Genomic DNA, 18,708 nt, shown 5'->3' with positions numbered 1-18,708 from the left:
AATAAAGGCGAGGGACAGATCTATTCGCAGTGGTGTATATTTATTTAACAGAGCTCAGAATACTCAGAACACTAGAAACAGAACAACTGCCATATATTGCAATCATTATGAGCACAAGTTGTAATTGCTGCCAAATCATGAACACGTTTGTTTCTCCTCAACTGAGTACATGACATTAAAGGATTAGTTCACCCAAAAATGAAAATTCTGTCATTAATTGCTCACCCTCATGTTGTTCCACTCTCGTAAGACCTTCTTTCATCTTCAGAACACAAATTAAGATATTTTTGATGAAATCCGAGAGGTTTTTTTTTTTTTTTTTTATACCATAGAAAGCAACGTAATTTCCGTCATTCAAGGTCCAGAAAAGTATTAAAGACACCGTTACAAAAGTCAACATGACTACAGTGGTGCAACCTTAATGAAAGCAATGCCATAACATTAAGGTTTGTTTTGTTTTGTGCATGCCTGTGATGCTGACGCAGGAGCCGGCCAATACTGAATCGGCATTCAGTAGAACCTGGAAGCGCTGCAATGTAAATAGTGTAGCAGAATGACAGTAATCATTATTTTTGTTTTCTTTTTGAACACAAAAAGTATTCTCGTCACTTCATAATATTAAGGTTGCACCACTGCAGTCACATTGACTGTTTCAACAATGTCTTTAGTACCTTTCTGGACCTTGAATGATGGGAATTTCGTTGCTTTCAATGGAGGATAAAAAAACCTCTGGGAATTCATCAAAATGACTTAATTTGTGTTCCGAAGATGAATGAAGGTCTTACGGATGTGGAATGACATGAGGGTGAGTAATTAATGACAAATTTCATTTTTAGGTGAACTAACCCTTTAATAAATAGAGCTGATGACTCTGATGCCATCACAGATCGGTCTGACAGTTGAAGTGAGTTTGTTATGAACTGTAACATGACGACACATTCAGTCAGCTGCAGCATCTCAGTAAAGGCTGTTGAACTGAACTGTTAGACGCTCCATTACTGACACTGCAGTTCCTCACAGTAGAAGAGCACAGTGTGTTTTAATGCTGCTGGAGCTCATGGATGTTGTTCAGTACCAGAGAACTGAGAAATACTTGGTTTGAAATAAATGTATTTTAAATAGATTTTGGTATAGGGCCAGCATGGGAAGTCGGAGTGCTGTGGACCAGTTACACCAGCACAGTTTTTCTTGATCAGTTAGACCCGCACTAAACCAGTCTGGACCAACAGGGCATTCATGCTGGTTAATGCTGGATTTTTCAGGAGGGTGAGTTGACATTATCGTCCCACTCTCTTATCTGTCACCTTCCTCCAATGCATTAAGTATGGAGGTGATATTAATAAACTTCCCTCATAATTCAGGAATGGGTGAATTGTCAAAGCAGAAAGTGGACTTTGTCACCATTAGAGTCCCACTTTCTTCTCTGTTGATCTCCAGCACAAGTCAGTGATAGTGTAGATGTGGAGCTGAACTCTACAGGCCCTTCAGGAGCAGGTTTGGACACTAAACGAATGAGACAAACATTACAGTCTTTATCCACCTTGTTTTGATCATAAGAGCAGCTCAGCCATTTGTAAATTGAATGTGTCTGGCTTCAGGTGTCATATGCTTCTACAGATACAATATGCTTATTCTTTGTCATTTATGAGTGTGTAACAGGATTAGGTGATTGACAGTAGTGTTTGCCTATCAGCGAATAGTACCTCCTGTTCTGCCTTTCAGGCATTTAAGTTTTAATTTTATGCTTTTAATTTGGTATACTTTCAGTTTCATGGAGACTTTCATTTTGACGGTTGTTTACTGAGCTAATACCGGAAGAAAAAAAAAAAAAAAACGCGCTAGAAAAATGCAGACAGTCATTTCTTCAGAGAAAATTCTTCCTGCATGTTGATTCCCCAGCAGAAGCATCGCTTTTCTCACTCTCTCGTTTTCGTTATTCATCTCATATGTATGGATTCGGTACGAAGTGAAGAAAATAAATCTGCATACAAGAATTCAGGATTTCTTCATGTTTATGATTCACGAGTTCACATTTACATATAATTAAGTACAGTAAGGGTTATGCATATTTGGCGTGCAAAGGACAGCCGCTAGACCAAATAGCCCCCCCAAAGCCTTAAGATTGGCGAGCTGGCGTTTCGAGAAGCCTGGTTGTTGAACCAAGAGGGCCCATGTTGTCTCTGATGGGGGCAGCTTGCAGCGCCGGGCCTTGATGGACGTTGTTAACTGATGGACGGAGGGAGGAGTGGTGAGGTTCAACAACCGGCCTAAATGGCCTATAGAGCCTCCAACGGGAGCGGCTTGTGGAATCGGGTGAACAGGCCCTGTTGGCCGCCTGCGGATGAAATAGTTTAGAATGCACGGCAAACTCAACTGGGATGGTTAACGTTGCATCCGCTGGGAGATCAATACTCGCTGGATGGATAAAGAAAAGCATATTTTCACCTGGGAGGGTTAACGTTACATCCGCTGGGAGATCAATACTCGCTGGATGGATAAAGAAAAGCATATTTTCACCTGGGAGGGTTAACGTTACATCCGCTGGGAGATCAATACTCGCTGGATGGAGAAAGAAAAGCATATTTTCACCTGGGAGGGTTAACGTTGCAGCCGCTGGGAGATCAATACTCGCTGGATGGAGAAAGAAAAGCATATTTTCACCTGGGAGGGTTAACGTTGCATCCGCTGGGAGATCAATACTCGCTGGATAAAGAAAGAAAAGCATATTTTCACCTGGGAGGGTTAACGTTGCATCCGCTGGGAGATCAATACTCGCTGGATGGAGAAAGAAAAGCATATTTTCACATGGGAGGGTTAACGTTGCATCCGCTGGGAGATCAATACTCGCTGGATGGAGAAAGGTTTTTTTGGTTTTTTTTAACCAATGAGGGTTTGATGGGCTTTTTTGATGTGGAACTGGTTGGTTCTGATGTAACTTTGGAAGGCGTCCGATGACCATCTTCCAAGAGCTTGGATCTGCTGCTGGGAGAGGCCTTTTTGGGCTGCCGAGGTTGCTGCCCCAATGCGGAAAGAGTGGCTGGAGTAGTTTTTTGCTGGGATGCCTGACTGTTGAAGAACGGATTTGAGGTGCTTTTGGAACCAAAAATGAGAGACAGGTTTGTTGGAGTCGTCTATGAAAAGGGGTTCGTAGGGGGATTTAGCCTGAGAGCTTCTTAGTTGGAGGTACGCGAAAATGGACTGGAATGGTTGGATTGGTGAGAAAATGTTGAAAATATAGATGAAGTGTCCTTTTTTAGCTTGATCTGTCTTGCTTTGTTTAATTAAATATGAGATTGTATCGTTATCGAGAACAGACAAGTCTGCAATGGTGGGGTGGATTTTTGGATCGAATTTGGAAGTGATTGTGAGTTCCGAGCATCTTAGAAAACCAAAGAAGGCCAGAATAAACATAGCATCAAGTGTGCGGGCGGTATTGAGAGGCTGGTAGCCTGAGCGGAGGGTATTGATGCATTTTGTGAGAATGTCTAGTGTTATGGGTTGTCTGGGGTCGGGACGGGTGGGCTGGGAACGTTGAATCCCTTTGATTAGGAGAGAGGTTTGTGAATTATTAATCTCAGTGGAGGGAGTGCCAAACATCAATTTGTGAAAAAATTGGATGCTGCTCAAGTAGCCTTTGATAGACCCGACTTGGAACCCTTTGACAATGTTGAGATATGAGATGAAAGAGGTGATTGAGAGGAGAGAGAAATCGGGAAACGGCATGTTATATGACAAATGGAATGCTTTAAAACATCTCCAAGCTGTCACATAGGATTGCAGTGTCCTCGGGGAGACTGCTTGGAGGATTGTGTCGAGCGACGCGTCAAGGAGGGGTTTTAACGGGTGGGTTACGGGAATATGAGTTCTGAAAAGTGAGGTACTGGAGTTGGAAATTGGTCTGCCTCTGGAGCCAGCATCCTGAATTTCTGAAACAGAAAGCGAGACAGAGAGTCAGCAATTTTGTTTTCTGACCCGGGCACATGTTTAGCGATTATGATAAATTGGTCACATGCTGAGATCCAGATTAGACGTCTTAAAAAAGGCATCAAAGCGAGTGAATTGGAACTGCCTTTATTAATGCACTGGACTGTTGCTTCGTTGTCACAATGCACTAAAATACTGTTAGCCGTCCATTCTTTCCCCCACAGGAAGGCTGCTACTACGAGAGGATAGAGCTCAAATAGCGCTGAGGACTGTGGTATGTCCTGAAAATGAGGGGGCCATGGTGACGCGAACCAGCGTCCTTGGTAAAAACCTCCAAAGCCTATTGAGGGGGCTGCATCTGTGAACAGCTGGATATCCACAGGGGAAGAGACGAGATTATTATAGAAAAAAGATAGGCCATTCCAATGTTTAAGAAATGTTATCCATAACCTGATTTCATCGCGGCACGCCTGTGTTAAGGAAATTAAGTCCTCTAGCGCGTGAGCTGAGGAGGCGAGTGAGAGGAGATGCGCGATGAACGGGCGGCCTTGTGGGATGATGCGCATGGCGAAGTTTAAGTGGCCGAGCAGGGACAGGAGTTCGCGTTTTGAACAATTTGAACTGTCTAGAAGGGTAGAAGAGACGAGGATTATCCTATCGATTTTTTCCTTGGGCAGGGAAGCTTGGTATTTGACTGAATCCAAATTAATTCCAAGGAATTCGATGGATGTGGCGGGACCCATTGTTTTTTCCTGGGCGATGGGAATTCCGAGCTCAGAAAAAACGTTTTGAACCGTAAGGATATGGGCCGCTGGAATGGCGTTGGGGGGCGAAATGATTAAAAAAACTCGTCTAGCAGGTGAATGAGGTGAGGAATTGCGTAATTGTTCGACAGAATCCAGCAGACCGCTTCTGATAACATGTCGAAAATTTTGGGGCTGCTTTTGCATCCAAACGTTAAGCGAACAGCGAAATAGAATTTCTCGTGCCAGCGCACCCCGAATAAGTGCCATGAATCAGGATGAATGGGCATCACTTTAAAAGCAGACGTGATGTCGATTTTTGCGAGCCAAGCACCCCGACCTACGATTTTTATCATTTCGATTGCATGATCTATATCATGGTATTTGAGAGAGAACTCGTCGAGTGGAATCAAGCTATTTATGCTTGGGAACAGGGAATTATGTGGAGCTGAGAGATCGATTATGAGGCGTTTCTTACCTGAAAATTTTCTCGTAGCCACTCCAATAGGGCTGATGCGAAAAATGTTGAATGGAGGGTTATCAAAAGGGCCGATCATGAAACCTGACTCGACTTCTTTTCTAATCAGGTTGTTTACGGTGTCAGGCTCAGCGAGAGCAGATTGGAGATTATTACAGATGATGTTTTGGGAAAGCGTGCTTTCCACGCCAGGATTAAAACCATGTTTCAGACCAGATAGCAGATAATCAGTGAATTCGGCGTCCGGGTGGTTCGCAAGTTCAAAAGATAGGTGAGAAATATTCACAGGAGTCGATAAGTAATTTTTTGTTTTTTTATTATCCGCTTTAGACACGGGACATACAGGACGGGCATGAGCACCGCCACAAAAATTGCAGATGTGCAAATACCGACATCTTTGTCTGGTGCATATGCCAATATTAAAGTTATTGCAGGGCTGTCTGTTATCTGAAGATGATGTTCTGCGTCTGAAATCAGAATTGTATGGGTTGATGATTGCTGGTCTTGGAACATAGCTGGTGGATTTGACGGAGGCTGTGTCTGGGCAATGTGGAATGGAAGGGTTAATCTGTGGGCATGCGATGGTAGAATGAGCTACTGACCTGCAAACAGCGCATGAAACATTCCTGCAGCCGAGGAAAACTCTGCTGTGCAAGTCAGGGTCGAGTGCACCCCAGTAAGGGCACTGGTTCCACTGGGCGACCCTGACCGCGCATTTAGCAGAGAAGAGCTTGTGGTAGGTGTAGAAATGACCTCCCCCATAGGACAACGCGAGCTCAGCCATGAGCGATAAGTAGTCATTCAGTTCGCGTCGCCTATGGGGGAATGCTGAACAAATAATTTCTGTGAAACGGCTGAAAGCAATAGCAAAAGAAAGTAAATGTGATGTATGAATGTTTTGGTTTTTTTAACGTGACAGAAAAATCCCTGCAGTCTATCTGGCGGTTAGAGTCACCTACTGGAAGCTGAGAAAGAAGGTTAGCCAGATCTATGTCCGCACCTGCCAAGATCTGTGCTCGGATGTTATGGGCCACTGGAGGTGGTTCCGCAGCGACTGCGTTTGATGGGACGGGCATCGGAGTTGCTGTGAACAGAGAATATTGTGATTTAGAATGTAGAAGAAGATTGTAGGGGAGAGAAGCCGGGGCTGCGACTGTTGGCGGAGGCAGCCTCACGCTTGAGTCGGCCTGTGGGGCTTGAGGAGGAAATTGGAGAGAAGAAAAAGAGGGAAATTGAGGAAAAGACTGAGATGTGTAGGCCTGCAATGCAAGCGGAGGCAGCCTCACGCTTGCTTGTGCTGCTGGAGCTGCAGGCCACTGAAAAAGGGGGGGGTTTGCGGCAATCGCAGGAAGGTGATGGGATGCTTGAGCCGTTAACGGAGGCAATCTCACGCTGGCATCAACTACAGGAGCTAAAGGCCACTGCAAAGGAAAGGGGTTAGAAACAGTAGGAGGACAAAACCGCGAGGCTGAAAGAGGGCCGGCGGGCCCGGCTGCGTGTACGTTGGCGGGAAGAGCCGCGGTGAAATGCTGCTCCGAAGAGGGAGGTGCACAATGCCTTGATGCTGCGGAATCTGGGACGCGGCCCAGGCTCGCTGAAGGCCCGGCACCATGGCCCGACACACGCAGAGTGCCGGACCTTGTGCGGGAGGGAGATGGTGGAGTTGGATGAGGCAATTTCTGGGCATCACGGGATTTAGTTTGCCTGTTGGATGCCTTGGAGGCTGGAGTGGACTTAGGTGAGAGGTTGGCTGATTGCAAGGTGACATACAGCTTGTATAAATCTGCCTTGTTCATTCTGCGTGACGGTTGCACATCAGAATTAATCAGCGCTTGCCTCAAACTCAAAACTGTCCACTTCCCAATAGGTGGAATCGTTGGCACGGCCGAATGATAGGAGGACGCCGGAGAGAGAACTGGGATTCTCTCCGGTGGAGGCGAGGGTAGACGTCGGCGTCTAGGTGAGCGGGAGGCTGATTGTGCTGACCGGCGGCCACGCGAAGAAGCCTGGGGTTCAGGTGTGATGTCGGGTAGAGGAGGAGTGGTCCTGGGGCCGGCAGTTGGCGGCGCGGGATCCGGAGAGAAGTCAGACTCGTCGACGGATGGGAAAAGCTGGAGCTGAGACATTGTAGCAAGACGGTCAAACCAAAATGCTGATGAACTGTCAGACGAACAGAGGTAAGTCTGCTGTATTTATACCTCTTGTCCTGATTGCATTGATTAACTGAATGCTCTCCACCTGAGCTAGTTAGGTTAATTATCTGCACCTGTTCCTCCCGAACCTTGTTTAATAAAACATCATATAGAGAGAGTTTAGCTCACTGTTTAGTTGGAGTTGTTACACCTCAGCGAGAACAGTACAGTGAGAAAAGCGTAATCCAGCTGAAGTTTCAACGTCGTGAGAAGCAAGAAAGATTAAAATGGAATCAGAAAGGAATGACAATGCATCCGCGCGCAAAAGGAGATCAAAGAGCTCTCATTCATCAGCGTCGAGCGCAGTAAGGGCGCGCGCTAAAGCAGAGGCTGCGAAAGCACGAGCAGCGTTTGCCGAAAAATGAGAATGAAGAGTGTTGGTACCTGCCTATTTTCGGAGTCTACCATCCTCAAAAGCCTGGAAACATCTGCGTGGTGTTTGACTCCAGCGCAAAGTATTTCGGCACATCTCTAAATGGCGTTCTTCTGTCAGGCCCAGGCCTCAATAACTCACTCATTGGGGTGCTGATCTGCTTCCATAAGGAACAGGTAGCAGTGATCGCTGACATACAGCAGATGTTCCACTGTTTTCTTGTCCGCAGAGACCACAGGGACTACCTGAGGTTTTTGTGGTACAGAGACAATGACATGTCTAAGGACATTATCGACTACAGGATGAGGGTTCATGTATTCGGCAACAGTCCGTCACCATCCGTAGCCATCTACGAACTATGGAGAGCCATCCATGAAGGTGCACATAAATATGGAAAAGACACGGTCCAGTTTGTTGAACGTCATTTTTATGTAGATGACTGGCTCATCAGTGTGCCTACTGAAGCTGAAGCCATCAGTGAAGCTGTTCTTCAGACCTTTGCACCAGAGGACAGAGCTGTTCTGAAAGACCTTGACCTAAGCGGTGAAGTTACACCAGCGCAACGCAGTTTGGGACTGCTGTGGGAGACAATGACAGATACTTTCACATTCAAAGTCTCAAAAGACAAGAAACCCTTTACTCGCAGGGGAGTTCTGTCAACTGTGAATAGTGTCTTCGATCCATTAGGCATGGTCGCACCGGTGACTATTGAAGGCAAAAGTCTCTTGAGGGAATTCAGTGTCAACACAAGTGACTGGGATGCTCCTCTTCCAGAACAAAAGTTGAAGCAATGGGAGGCATGGCGTGAGTCACTTCATGACTTAAGTAAGCTTCATATCCCACATTCATATACAGCAACGTCACTTTCCAATGCTGTACACACAAAGCTATGTGTGTTCTCCGACGCGTCCACAAAAGCCATTGGAGTTGTGGCATATCTTAGGACTATTCAAGCTGAGGGACAAGTCGAAGTAGGTTTCATTTTAGGGAAGGCTAAGCTGGCACCACAGTCCGAACCTACCATTCCTCGGTTGGAATTGTGTGCCGCAGTATTAGCCGTAGAAGTCGCCGAACTCATCCAAGATGAACTGGACCTGAAACTTGATGAGATCAAGTTCTATTGTGACAGCAAGGTCATGCTTGGATACATTTACAATCAAACAAAACGCTTCTACGTCTACGTTCATAATCGAGTCCGACGAATTTGTCAATCAACAAGACCTAACCAATGGTTCTATGTCAACACAGAGGACAACCCTGCTGACCATGCATCCAGGTCAGTTCCTGCGTCCCAACTGACAAAGACTATGTGGTTCACTGGACCAGCCTTTTTATACAAACCAAATCCATCTCACACAAGCAGGACGTTTGAACTTGTTAACCCAGTATCAGACATGGAAATACGACCTGAAGTGAGTAGTTTTCTTACTCAGACCCAAAACCGAGGCCTTGCCGCCACGCGGTTTCAGCGTTTTTCATGTATGCGCTCCCTCATCAGGACTATTGCCCTACTCATCCACATAGCTAGCACTTTCAGACATAACCAGTCCAGTGAGTGTAAAGGGTGGCATCACTGCAATGTTCCACGTACTGTGGGTGAGTTGTCTCAGGCAAGACACATCATCATCAGAGCAGCTCAGGAAGAGGTTTATGCAAAAGAGCTTGCAGTTCTTGAGCTTGGACAAGCTGTAACCAAGGAAAGTTATCTTCACAAGCTCAGACCTGTTCTTGAAGGTGATCTAATGCGTGTTGGTGGCAGATTAAAACACGCTGACTTGAGCACTCAGGTAAAAAAAAAACATCATTTTGCCCAAGACCAGCCACCTTTCGCTCCTGTTGGTGCGACAGTATCATGAAGAGGTGAAGCATCAAGGCCGCCACTTCACAGAAGGGGCCCTGAGAGCAGCGGGCTTCTGGATCATAGGTGGAAAACTACTTATTGCCTCTGTTTTGCACAAATGTGTAGTGTGTCAGAAGTTACGTCGAAGAGCAGAGGAACAACTTATGGCAGACCTGCCTCCAGAACGCTTTTACACATGTCCACCCTTCACCTATGTAGGAGTGGATGTGTTCGGACCATGGCAGATCGTCTCCAGGCGTACAAGAGGTGGACAGGCCCAAAGTAAAAGATGGGCAACGCTCTTCTGCTGTATGAGCTCCCGAGCCGTGCAGATCGAGATCATCGAATCCTTAGACACGTCAAGTTGCATCAATGCATTGAGACGGTTCTTCGCTATACGAGGACCTGCAAAGCAGATAAGATCGGTCAAAAACAGCATGTGACAAAAGAAGTGTGAGCCATGACCCATCTTTGCTTGCAAAGACTGAGCCTTTGGTGATAAAGTCTGTATGGTGCCCTGGTGGCCTATAAACAGTAGCCAGCACAAATGAAGAGCTCTTTTTCAAAACGCGATAAATGCCAAATTTTAAAAAAAAAATGAGTTTGTCATGCCATTTTGCTGTGTGCTGAACCTATTCTCTGCTCCATCAATGTTTCATGCCAAATTGCTATATTTCCCTGTTTAAAATATACTGCAAGATGCAGTTTCTTTCCAAACTGCTATAAGCGACGAACGTGTTTTTAGCCTAAATGCGATATGTCCTCTCGTCCAATCAGAATTCGGCGAGCATTCGATGCAATCTAACATGGTGGTTCTTTGAAGCGAAGGAGTTTGTTTGTGCTCAGTCTTCAAAATGAGTGCTTTAAACTCTAATAACACTTTTGATGGCCTGGATGAGCCAGTGAGACCTACACCTGGGGGTAGAAAACGCCGACTGGACAAAGAAAATCACAAAAAACAACAAAAAAAGAAGTTTCACCACTCAGGGGGCACGTTAATACCCACTGTGGGATGTGAACACAAGGCTGGTGCGACCGGTTTCTGTCAGGCCGAGAAGCTGTCACCGGACGACCTGATGATGAATTTCAACAAGTTTTATGAAAGACCAAACAAGGTTGACCAGGACAGGGCCATACTTCATCTCCTGGACATAACGCAAGTGAAAGGGTAGCGTCTGAAAGTCCTGGATGTAAACAAACGAATAGACTGGAACATATCAGTCAAGTACAGTCTTTTGTGCAGCAATCACCCGGAGAAGGTGCCCGTTTGCAGGTAGGTTTCTCCCTTGCGACAAAGATTTATTTGCTGTAAACAAGCATGCTAATGTGACATGGGAAGTACTGATAATAATACTAGCCTACTGATGCAAAAGAGATTCCTGACCCCTGCCAGGGCTGTGCAAAATTCAGAATTTCAGAATTTAATTCAGTTCAATGAATGAATTTAAATTGACTTCACAGGATGTTGAATTGAATTGGAATTGGAATTACAGGAAGTGGAACTGAATTAATTGCAATTCAGAGAAATTCATTATCATCACATATCACTGAGAATGTGATACTTTTAACATAATTGTTTCTTCCTAATGAAAGTACAGACACTAACATTAAGCATACATTAACTTAATGTAGAATAATTAGCAATATCTTAATTTCAAAGTAATCAAATGAAACAATGTTTTAGGTATTACAATTTTAATAATCTGTTTCAAAGAGTATGTAATGGCAAGTTAGTTGTGTGTAATTATTTTTTATTTCAATCTAAACAATTTACTTTCAAAGGCATCAGCAAAGACCGTGTGTCCCGGGTGGCTAAATATTATGCTGAGACTGCTGAGGCTCTCCCAGAGAGAAGAGGTGGTTCACGGCACAGTGAGGAGCACAACAGGAGAAGCAAACTCATTGTTGAGCACATCCAGTCTTTTACCTGCAGGGCCAGCCATTATGGGCGGAGAGGAGCACCAGGCCGCAAGTATATCCCCAGTGACCTGAATGTGCACAAGATGCATGAGCTCTTTGAGGCTCAAAACCATGCTCAGACCAGCTACTCCCTTTATTACTCTGTGTTCTCAAAGGATTTCAATATTGGCTTCGGTCACCCAGCTACAGATGCATGCTCTGGTTGTGCCAAGTACAATAAAAGATGATTTTTCTGTTCATAACGTGGGCAGCAGATGTACTAAAACACGTATCAAGGTGAGACTCACCAGTCTCCTCAACACTGAAGACAATCTGACCACTTTCATCGTCATCTGTGCCGATTATTAATTATTAATAAATAAAAGCATTAACAATCACAGACAGATGTGTATCAAGTGCCACACAGTCACCAGCTGGACCTGAACACACACATACTGAGCTGAAACATTCAAACCATTCAAGTTCATACTAATATTTAAATGCAGAACAATGTCTTACCATGAAGTGTAAGTAGAAGCGTTCACCATAGTGAGAAAAGTGCCAGAAGCACTGGAGGTCTCCGGCACACAGCATGATGACAAAGTCAAACTGATCCACTGCCCAGAAGAGATATGATTATTATTATTATTATTATAATCATTTACAATAAAGCTGCTAATTGACATTTAATAGTGATGTATTGTTTTTTAAACATCCTGTTTTAAACGTTGAATTAAAACATGTTAATAAAGATAATGACATTTATAAGGTGTACGTGATGATTCTCATATTTTCCGATTTAAAGGACATTTCACAATCAAGGACCACACCACAACCATGAATGTTGGAGAATTATTTACTGAAGAAAGTTAGGGATGAATAGGGAGAGGATGAAGGGGAAGGATGGTAGTCAGGTTGATCTGGCGTCTGGAGTCGGCGGCCCAGAGTCTCAGGGTGAAAACATCATCTCAGTTAAATGTTGGAGAGTGATTAAGACCCCCGATATAACCTGGAAAGGAAGAGAAGAGGGGATGATAATGGATAATGGATGAGAGAGAGGGAGGGGAAGGGAGGGTTCAAGAGAACGAGACAAACAGTACTGTAGGTTTTGAGAAGTCAGGTGATTGGTTGAGGTGTTGCCCCGCTCCCAAACCTCAGCTAACTAGTTAACTCCCTTAAAGATCATACATAATATTCTGATATAGTATGTAGTATGTATGTACATTATGTATCAGAGACTTGGTCACATGTTTCCTCATATATTTCTCAGTGCTGGTGATGAATAAACCAATCACAGTTGTTATTAAAGCCAGAGTCAAACTGTCAGTCAAACTGGTCACATGACTGAATGTGGAGACAGAGATGAACGTTCATCTGCACACCCTCAGTGTCTCAGTAGTCAGAATAAAAAAAATAAAAATAAAACTACTGAACTAACTAAAACTAACATTAGTGAGAATGTAAATGATCATTCTGTAACTCTAGTGTATATTAGTTTGTCTGTTGTAAATCCTGCCCACTTGTTTGCATTGTGACACATGCTTCAGTGCTCTGAGAGTGTTTATAGTGCTGTGAGTTTAACACTTCATGACTGAGAGCAGAACAGAACACAATCTTCATCATCACACAAGACAAAAGAACAACAATGAACACAATCACCTTCTTCATCTGGACTCTGATCTGTATATCAGGTGAAACTCTGACTTGCTTATAACTAAATAAATAAATTTTGTTTATGTTATGAATATTACATCTATTTCTAATATAACGCATAATTTTTCTATTGCCTTGATGTACATTACATCTGAATCTATTCATTTCTCTTCAGGCTCCAGTGGACAGATCACAGTTACTCAAACTCCTGTAGTTCATACAGTCACACCAGGAGAAATTGTTGTGATCAGATGCACCACCAGCACTCCTTTAACAGGCTGTAACCCACCCTGTCTGTCCTGGTACTTACAGAAACCTGGAGAAGCTCCTAAACTCCTGATTTATTTTACAAACCGCCTCCAGTCTGGAACTCCATCTAGATTCAGTGGCAGTGGATCTGGCAGTGATTTCACTCTGACCATCAGTGGAGTCCAGACTGAAGATACAGGAGATTATTACTGTCAGAGTTACCACTATATCAACAGTAAACATGTGTTCACACAGTGATAAAGAGTGGTACAAAAACCTCGGTCAGTCAGACGTCACAGTGATGCACTGATACAGCTGAGAGATACTGCAGCTGCTCATACAACACAATCACACACAACACTGATAACAGACAAACACTAATAACACTAGATCATCTAAATCAACATCAATCTTGTGTTTCTGAAGAGAATGAGTCAGTGTTTAATATGATCATCATGTTTTAGGTGTAATATATGATCCCTGTCAATCAAACTGAACAGACTGAATTCAGTTGATTTTCATGACATTTTCATCTATCTATTTTCATCGTGACATTTTCAGCAGAAGTGAAACTGGTGTGTTCCAGTCCAGATCATGTGACCAATCAAACAGTGAGACTGAAAAGCCCATTTGCATTGTCAGGGTGGAGTGATTGTGATCCTCTCAGAATAGAGCAGCTCTGTCTCCAGAGACCATGTTCAAACCCCAAGAGCTTTATTTGACTTTATTTCCTGCTACATCAAGCTTGTGAAAAGCACCTGCATCTTCATCTGTTAGTTGAATGATGTTGTCAGACACAAAGTGAACTTGTTGAGAAGCTTTATTGAATGATACAGCAGATTGAAAGATCACACAGTGCTTTGACACGCCAGCTCTCTTTCAGTATTGAGTTGTAAATCACTACAGCTGCAGCACTAGACTCATGTGAATCCTGCCTGACACAGGACACTCAGATACGGCTCATCTTCAGGAGAGAAACATCAGCACTCAGAGCTCTTGTGGAACGAGACCTCATGAGGAGCTCCATCATGTGTTACTCTGCAGACGTACACCTCTCCCTCTTCCCAGCGTGCTTTGCTGAGGGTCAGGACGCTACTGCGGCTGTAGCGGCCGTCCCGCTGGCTCTCCGCGCTGGTCACGACCCCCTCGGTGACCTCTGACCCGTCCAGTGTCCAGCTCACCAGCGCCCCCTGTGGAGAGTAAGAGCTGAGCAGGCAGAGCAGTGCGGCTGAGTCTCCAGAGATCTGCAGAGAAGAGGGCGGCAGCAGAGACACTGAGGGCTTCACTGTGGGACCAGCTGCAGGAGACAAACACAACACATTCACACACACAAAGAAAACACACTGTTTCACTCACAGCATTTCAACAGCAGCAGAAATCATGACAATCTGAACCTTCATGACATTCAACATCACTAGAGCTGATATAATATACAATATACAAACTACATAATGACTATATACATTTAAATCAAACCTCATGAATGAAAATAAACATACTAACATACTGACTGATTTAATTCCAGCAGTTTTTGCATTTTTACTTAAGTGAGAAAATCAAAATGTCACTCAATTTCAAAGTGTGACTAAAGAAATAAAAACAAGAAAACAATAAAATCAACATTTCTAAACATACATTTATTTTGTATAAATTGTACTTGCATTATAAAGCACTGAATTATAAGCACAACAAAGAGATTCAGTATCATTGAGTGAAATACAGAAAGTAACATTTACATTTACATCATGTTTGATATCTACAATAAAAGATGAACTATATATGAACTCAGTGTAGAAATGAATGAAGAAATACAAACAGATTAAACTCAGTGAGAAACATTATGGAAATATGTTTAGATGTTTTTTTTTTAAAGGAATAATGTTGTTTTTTTAACTTATAAACATAATAATATCATTGTTTTAGATTAAATAATTATAAAACATTATCATTGTCACTTTACTTAAAGCCTTTATACACAATATACTATAAAAGTATTTTAATGCATTAATTAAGCTTTGTTAAACACATTATAGTATGATCTCATGAATAATTAGGACCACAGTTATAATCATAATAGTATTTACTCATTGTTACACCTTTGGAAAGTATAATGTATTAAAACACATGAGAAACAACCAATTTCAGATGTAACAAGGAATTTGCAAATATTATTTAGTTTACCTTTGGTTACAATAATTTATGAAAAGATAAGAGGCATTAAAATCTATATTTTGGATATTTTTATACCGCATTATACATAAAGACTTAAAGTAAAGTTTCACCACAATATTTAATAATAATTATTTTTAATAAATGCTGTTCTTGTTTCAACACTTTCTGAAATCCAAATTGTATATTTTTTATTTTTTTTTAATATGTAATTAAAAGGACTTACCGAGCACCAGTTTAGTTCCTCCACCGAATGTGCACCACAGTGATACAATCTAATGAAACGGTCGTACAAAAACCTCTATTCCACTCGAGTGAACACAAACTCCAGCAGAGAGAGAGAAACAACACTTCAACACACTGATATTAGAAGAAACTCACATCTTCTCAACACTCAAACACTCAGTTTGGACTATATGATTTTCAAAGGAACAACATTCACAAATTCATTTAAAATGTTGGTAACACTTTATAATAACTGCACACTATGAAGCATTAGTTAAGCATTAGTTAATAGTTATTTCATCACTTATAAAGCATTAATAGACATTTGTAAGTAGTTTATAAATACAGCTATAATTGCTTTATTCTTGATTTATAAGCATATCTATAATGTGTTTAATAATTGTATTTTCATACTTTATTAATAATCAATGTATCATTTCTAAATTAAGTATTACATTATTTACAAACCAGTTATTTGGGAGTTGTCAGTGGTTCATTTAGGAAGTGTAAGTAAATGATTAATAAACTATTTAAACATTCATTTATACATCTTATTATTTAGACACATAGTAATAGTTACTTAGTGTGTTTTATTAACACACATTCCTACTGCAATTCATGATTAATTCAGGTAATTATAAAACATTTAGAAGTTGTCAGTTAACTATTTTTGTGAGCTCATCTAAAGTGAGGACTATTTATGCTCTGTAAAGCTTTTATAAATGAGATTCAAAGGTTCAGTGATCTTCTGCACTGCTGTTCTCTAATGTTTTAAAGTTAGTACCGTGGAAGTTTTGACACTAGGAATATGTTAATAAAGCATTTATTAACACACTAAGTAACTATTACTATATGTCTAAATAATAAGATGCATAAATGTACATTTAAATATTGTATTAATCATTTAGTCACACTTCCTAAATGATCTTATGAACCACTGACAACTCCTAAATAACTGGTTTGTGAATAATGAAATACATAATTTAGAAATGATAAATTAATCATTAATAAAGTATGAAAATACAATTATTAAACTCATTATAGATATGCTTATAAATCAAGAACAAAGCATTTATAGCTGTATTTATAAATGGCTTACTAATGTCTATTAATGTTTTATAAATGATGAATTGACTATTTACTAATGCTTAACTAATGCTTCATAGCGTGAGTTATTCTAAAGTGTTACCAAAATGTTTCTTATTACTGGAAAAAAAAAAGTCATAATCAGTTGAAGATTTTATTCATCTACAACAGATATCATTCAGTTTGACTTTCTATCCTGTATTTCTCATTCACTCTCTCATCATGTTCTGATATAACAATGTTTAAAGAAATATATTTGATGATCTGTGACCTGTGAGGTGACCTTTGACCTCTTTTATCATGGATGATGTTGTGGAGTTTCTCATAATGATCTTCTGTTCTTCATATGAAGCTCAATCATCATGATTCACAGAAAAACCTGCAGCTTCAGACTTCAAACTTCAGTGAAAATGAGTTCAAATAATGAGGTATGTTTTCATAATATTATATGAGGTCTGTTATAAAAGTATCTGGACTGATTGTGAATCTCTTGAACAAGCTCTAATATGTCTCCATCTTTATCAGCCTGTTTCTTCTCCATTTGATGGTTTCAGACACACATGAGGCTTCATGATAGATGGAGTGACACCATGAACTCTGATTAGAGATTCACAATCAGTCCTGATACTTTCTGAACAGACTCATGATTCATGATCCATCTTTAGCCCTTTAACTGCCCCACCAAGAAAAAGTCATTTGAAAAAATATATGTTTGCATTTTTATCTCATTATGTCACTAGTTACCACACTCACTGTATTTTTTTTTTTCAACACATCCCATAATTTTTTAAAATTTCGGCCTCTACCAAATGGTTGATATGGCACTTAAAGGTAAAATAATTAAATTCATACACATGAAAATCAGAAAATATGAACTATAATACTAATTTATTTTAAAACAATTAAAATAAAATAGTTTTATATATTGAATCTTGTTTATTTATTGAAATATTCAATCAAATAGTTCAGATTTTCATTTTAAGACAAGAAATTACATGTTTTCTTGTTTTTTTTTAAACAAACAAAAATAAATAACACAAATAACTAAAAGTAACAAAACTAAAGACATTATATTCTTTCTGCATTCAAAAACTAAAAACAAAATAGCAAAAGATAGTAATATAATGGCATTTTAGGCTTTTATGATTCAAGAGTGTGGTAGTGCAACAGGATTTTTCTTTTTCCTTCTTTTTTTTAGACATATGAACATTTCTCTTCCCGGATGGGGTGATAATCCAGATCCTCTATTGGGTCATCAACATCACTGAGCTCAGCATCAGAATCTTAGGGGTTTTCTGCTGTTATCACAAACACCAGCATTTGTCATTTAAGAAGTAATTGCCTCTGACAATTATGATTTCCACACATTAATTCTATGAATTCATTATATTTACTTCAAAAAATATGCAAAAGTGGCAAAAAATACATATTTAAGAAATTATCTCAGCATATTCATGAAGAAATAACAATAGCTGTCATATTCATAGAATGATCAGAAGTTTATATTTCTCAGCAAATAGTCCATTCTGACTGCAGAAATGGATGATCTGAAATGATTACACTGTAAAAAATTTAACGTAAAATCAACAGTAACTTACTGGCAACAAATAGCCAGCAAGCTTCAGTATTTTATTCCACGGTAATATTACTGTAAATCTGACTACAGTAGTTCACAACATACTGTATAATAACTTACAGCATATTTATACTGTAAAATTAATTACAGTTCATGTTTTTGCACTGTATTTTAAAATACAGTAAAGTTACTATGCAGTATAATTGATTACGGTAGTTTTTATATTCACATATACGCATATATACACAACATATAACTAACTACAATCTGTTACATGCTTAAAAAATAATTAAATATAAAG

The 18,708-nt window shown here is 40.8% G+C and overlaps 1 pseudogene and 1 gene segment (V, D, J or C); one reads left to right on the top strand and one right to left on the bottom strand.

Annotated features, from left to right (window-relative positions):
• Positions 1-12,288, bottom strand: part of LOC137014841 (transmembrane emp24 domain-containing protein 6-like) — a 124,614-nt pseudogene extending 112,326 nt beyond the window's left edge.
• A 36-nt stretch (positions 12,289-12,324) lies between these two features.
• On the top strand, positions 12,325-13,609 carry LOC137014840 (immunoglobulin kappa variable 1-8-like). The segment is given in 2 exon segments: positions 12,325-12,403; positions 13,278-13,609. Coding segments are annotated over 2 exon segments (411 nt in total).
• The last annotated feature ends 5,099 nt before the right edge of the window (positions 13,610-18,708 follow it).

Source organism: Chanodichthys erythropterus, chromosome 24 (genome assembly GCF_024489055.1).
Source record: "Chanodichthys erythropterus isolate Z2021 chromosome 24, ASM2448905v1, whole genome shotgun sequence".
NCBI classification, from domain to species: domain Eukaryota; kingdom Metazoa; phylum Chordata; class Actinopteri; order Cypriniformes; family Xenocyprididae; genus Chanodichthys; species Chanodichthys erythropterus.
The sequence above is the reverse complement of the archived record's forward strand: the minus strand, read 5'-3'. Positions and strand labels throughout refer to the sequence as shown.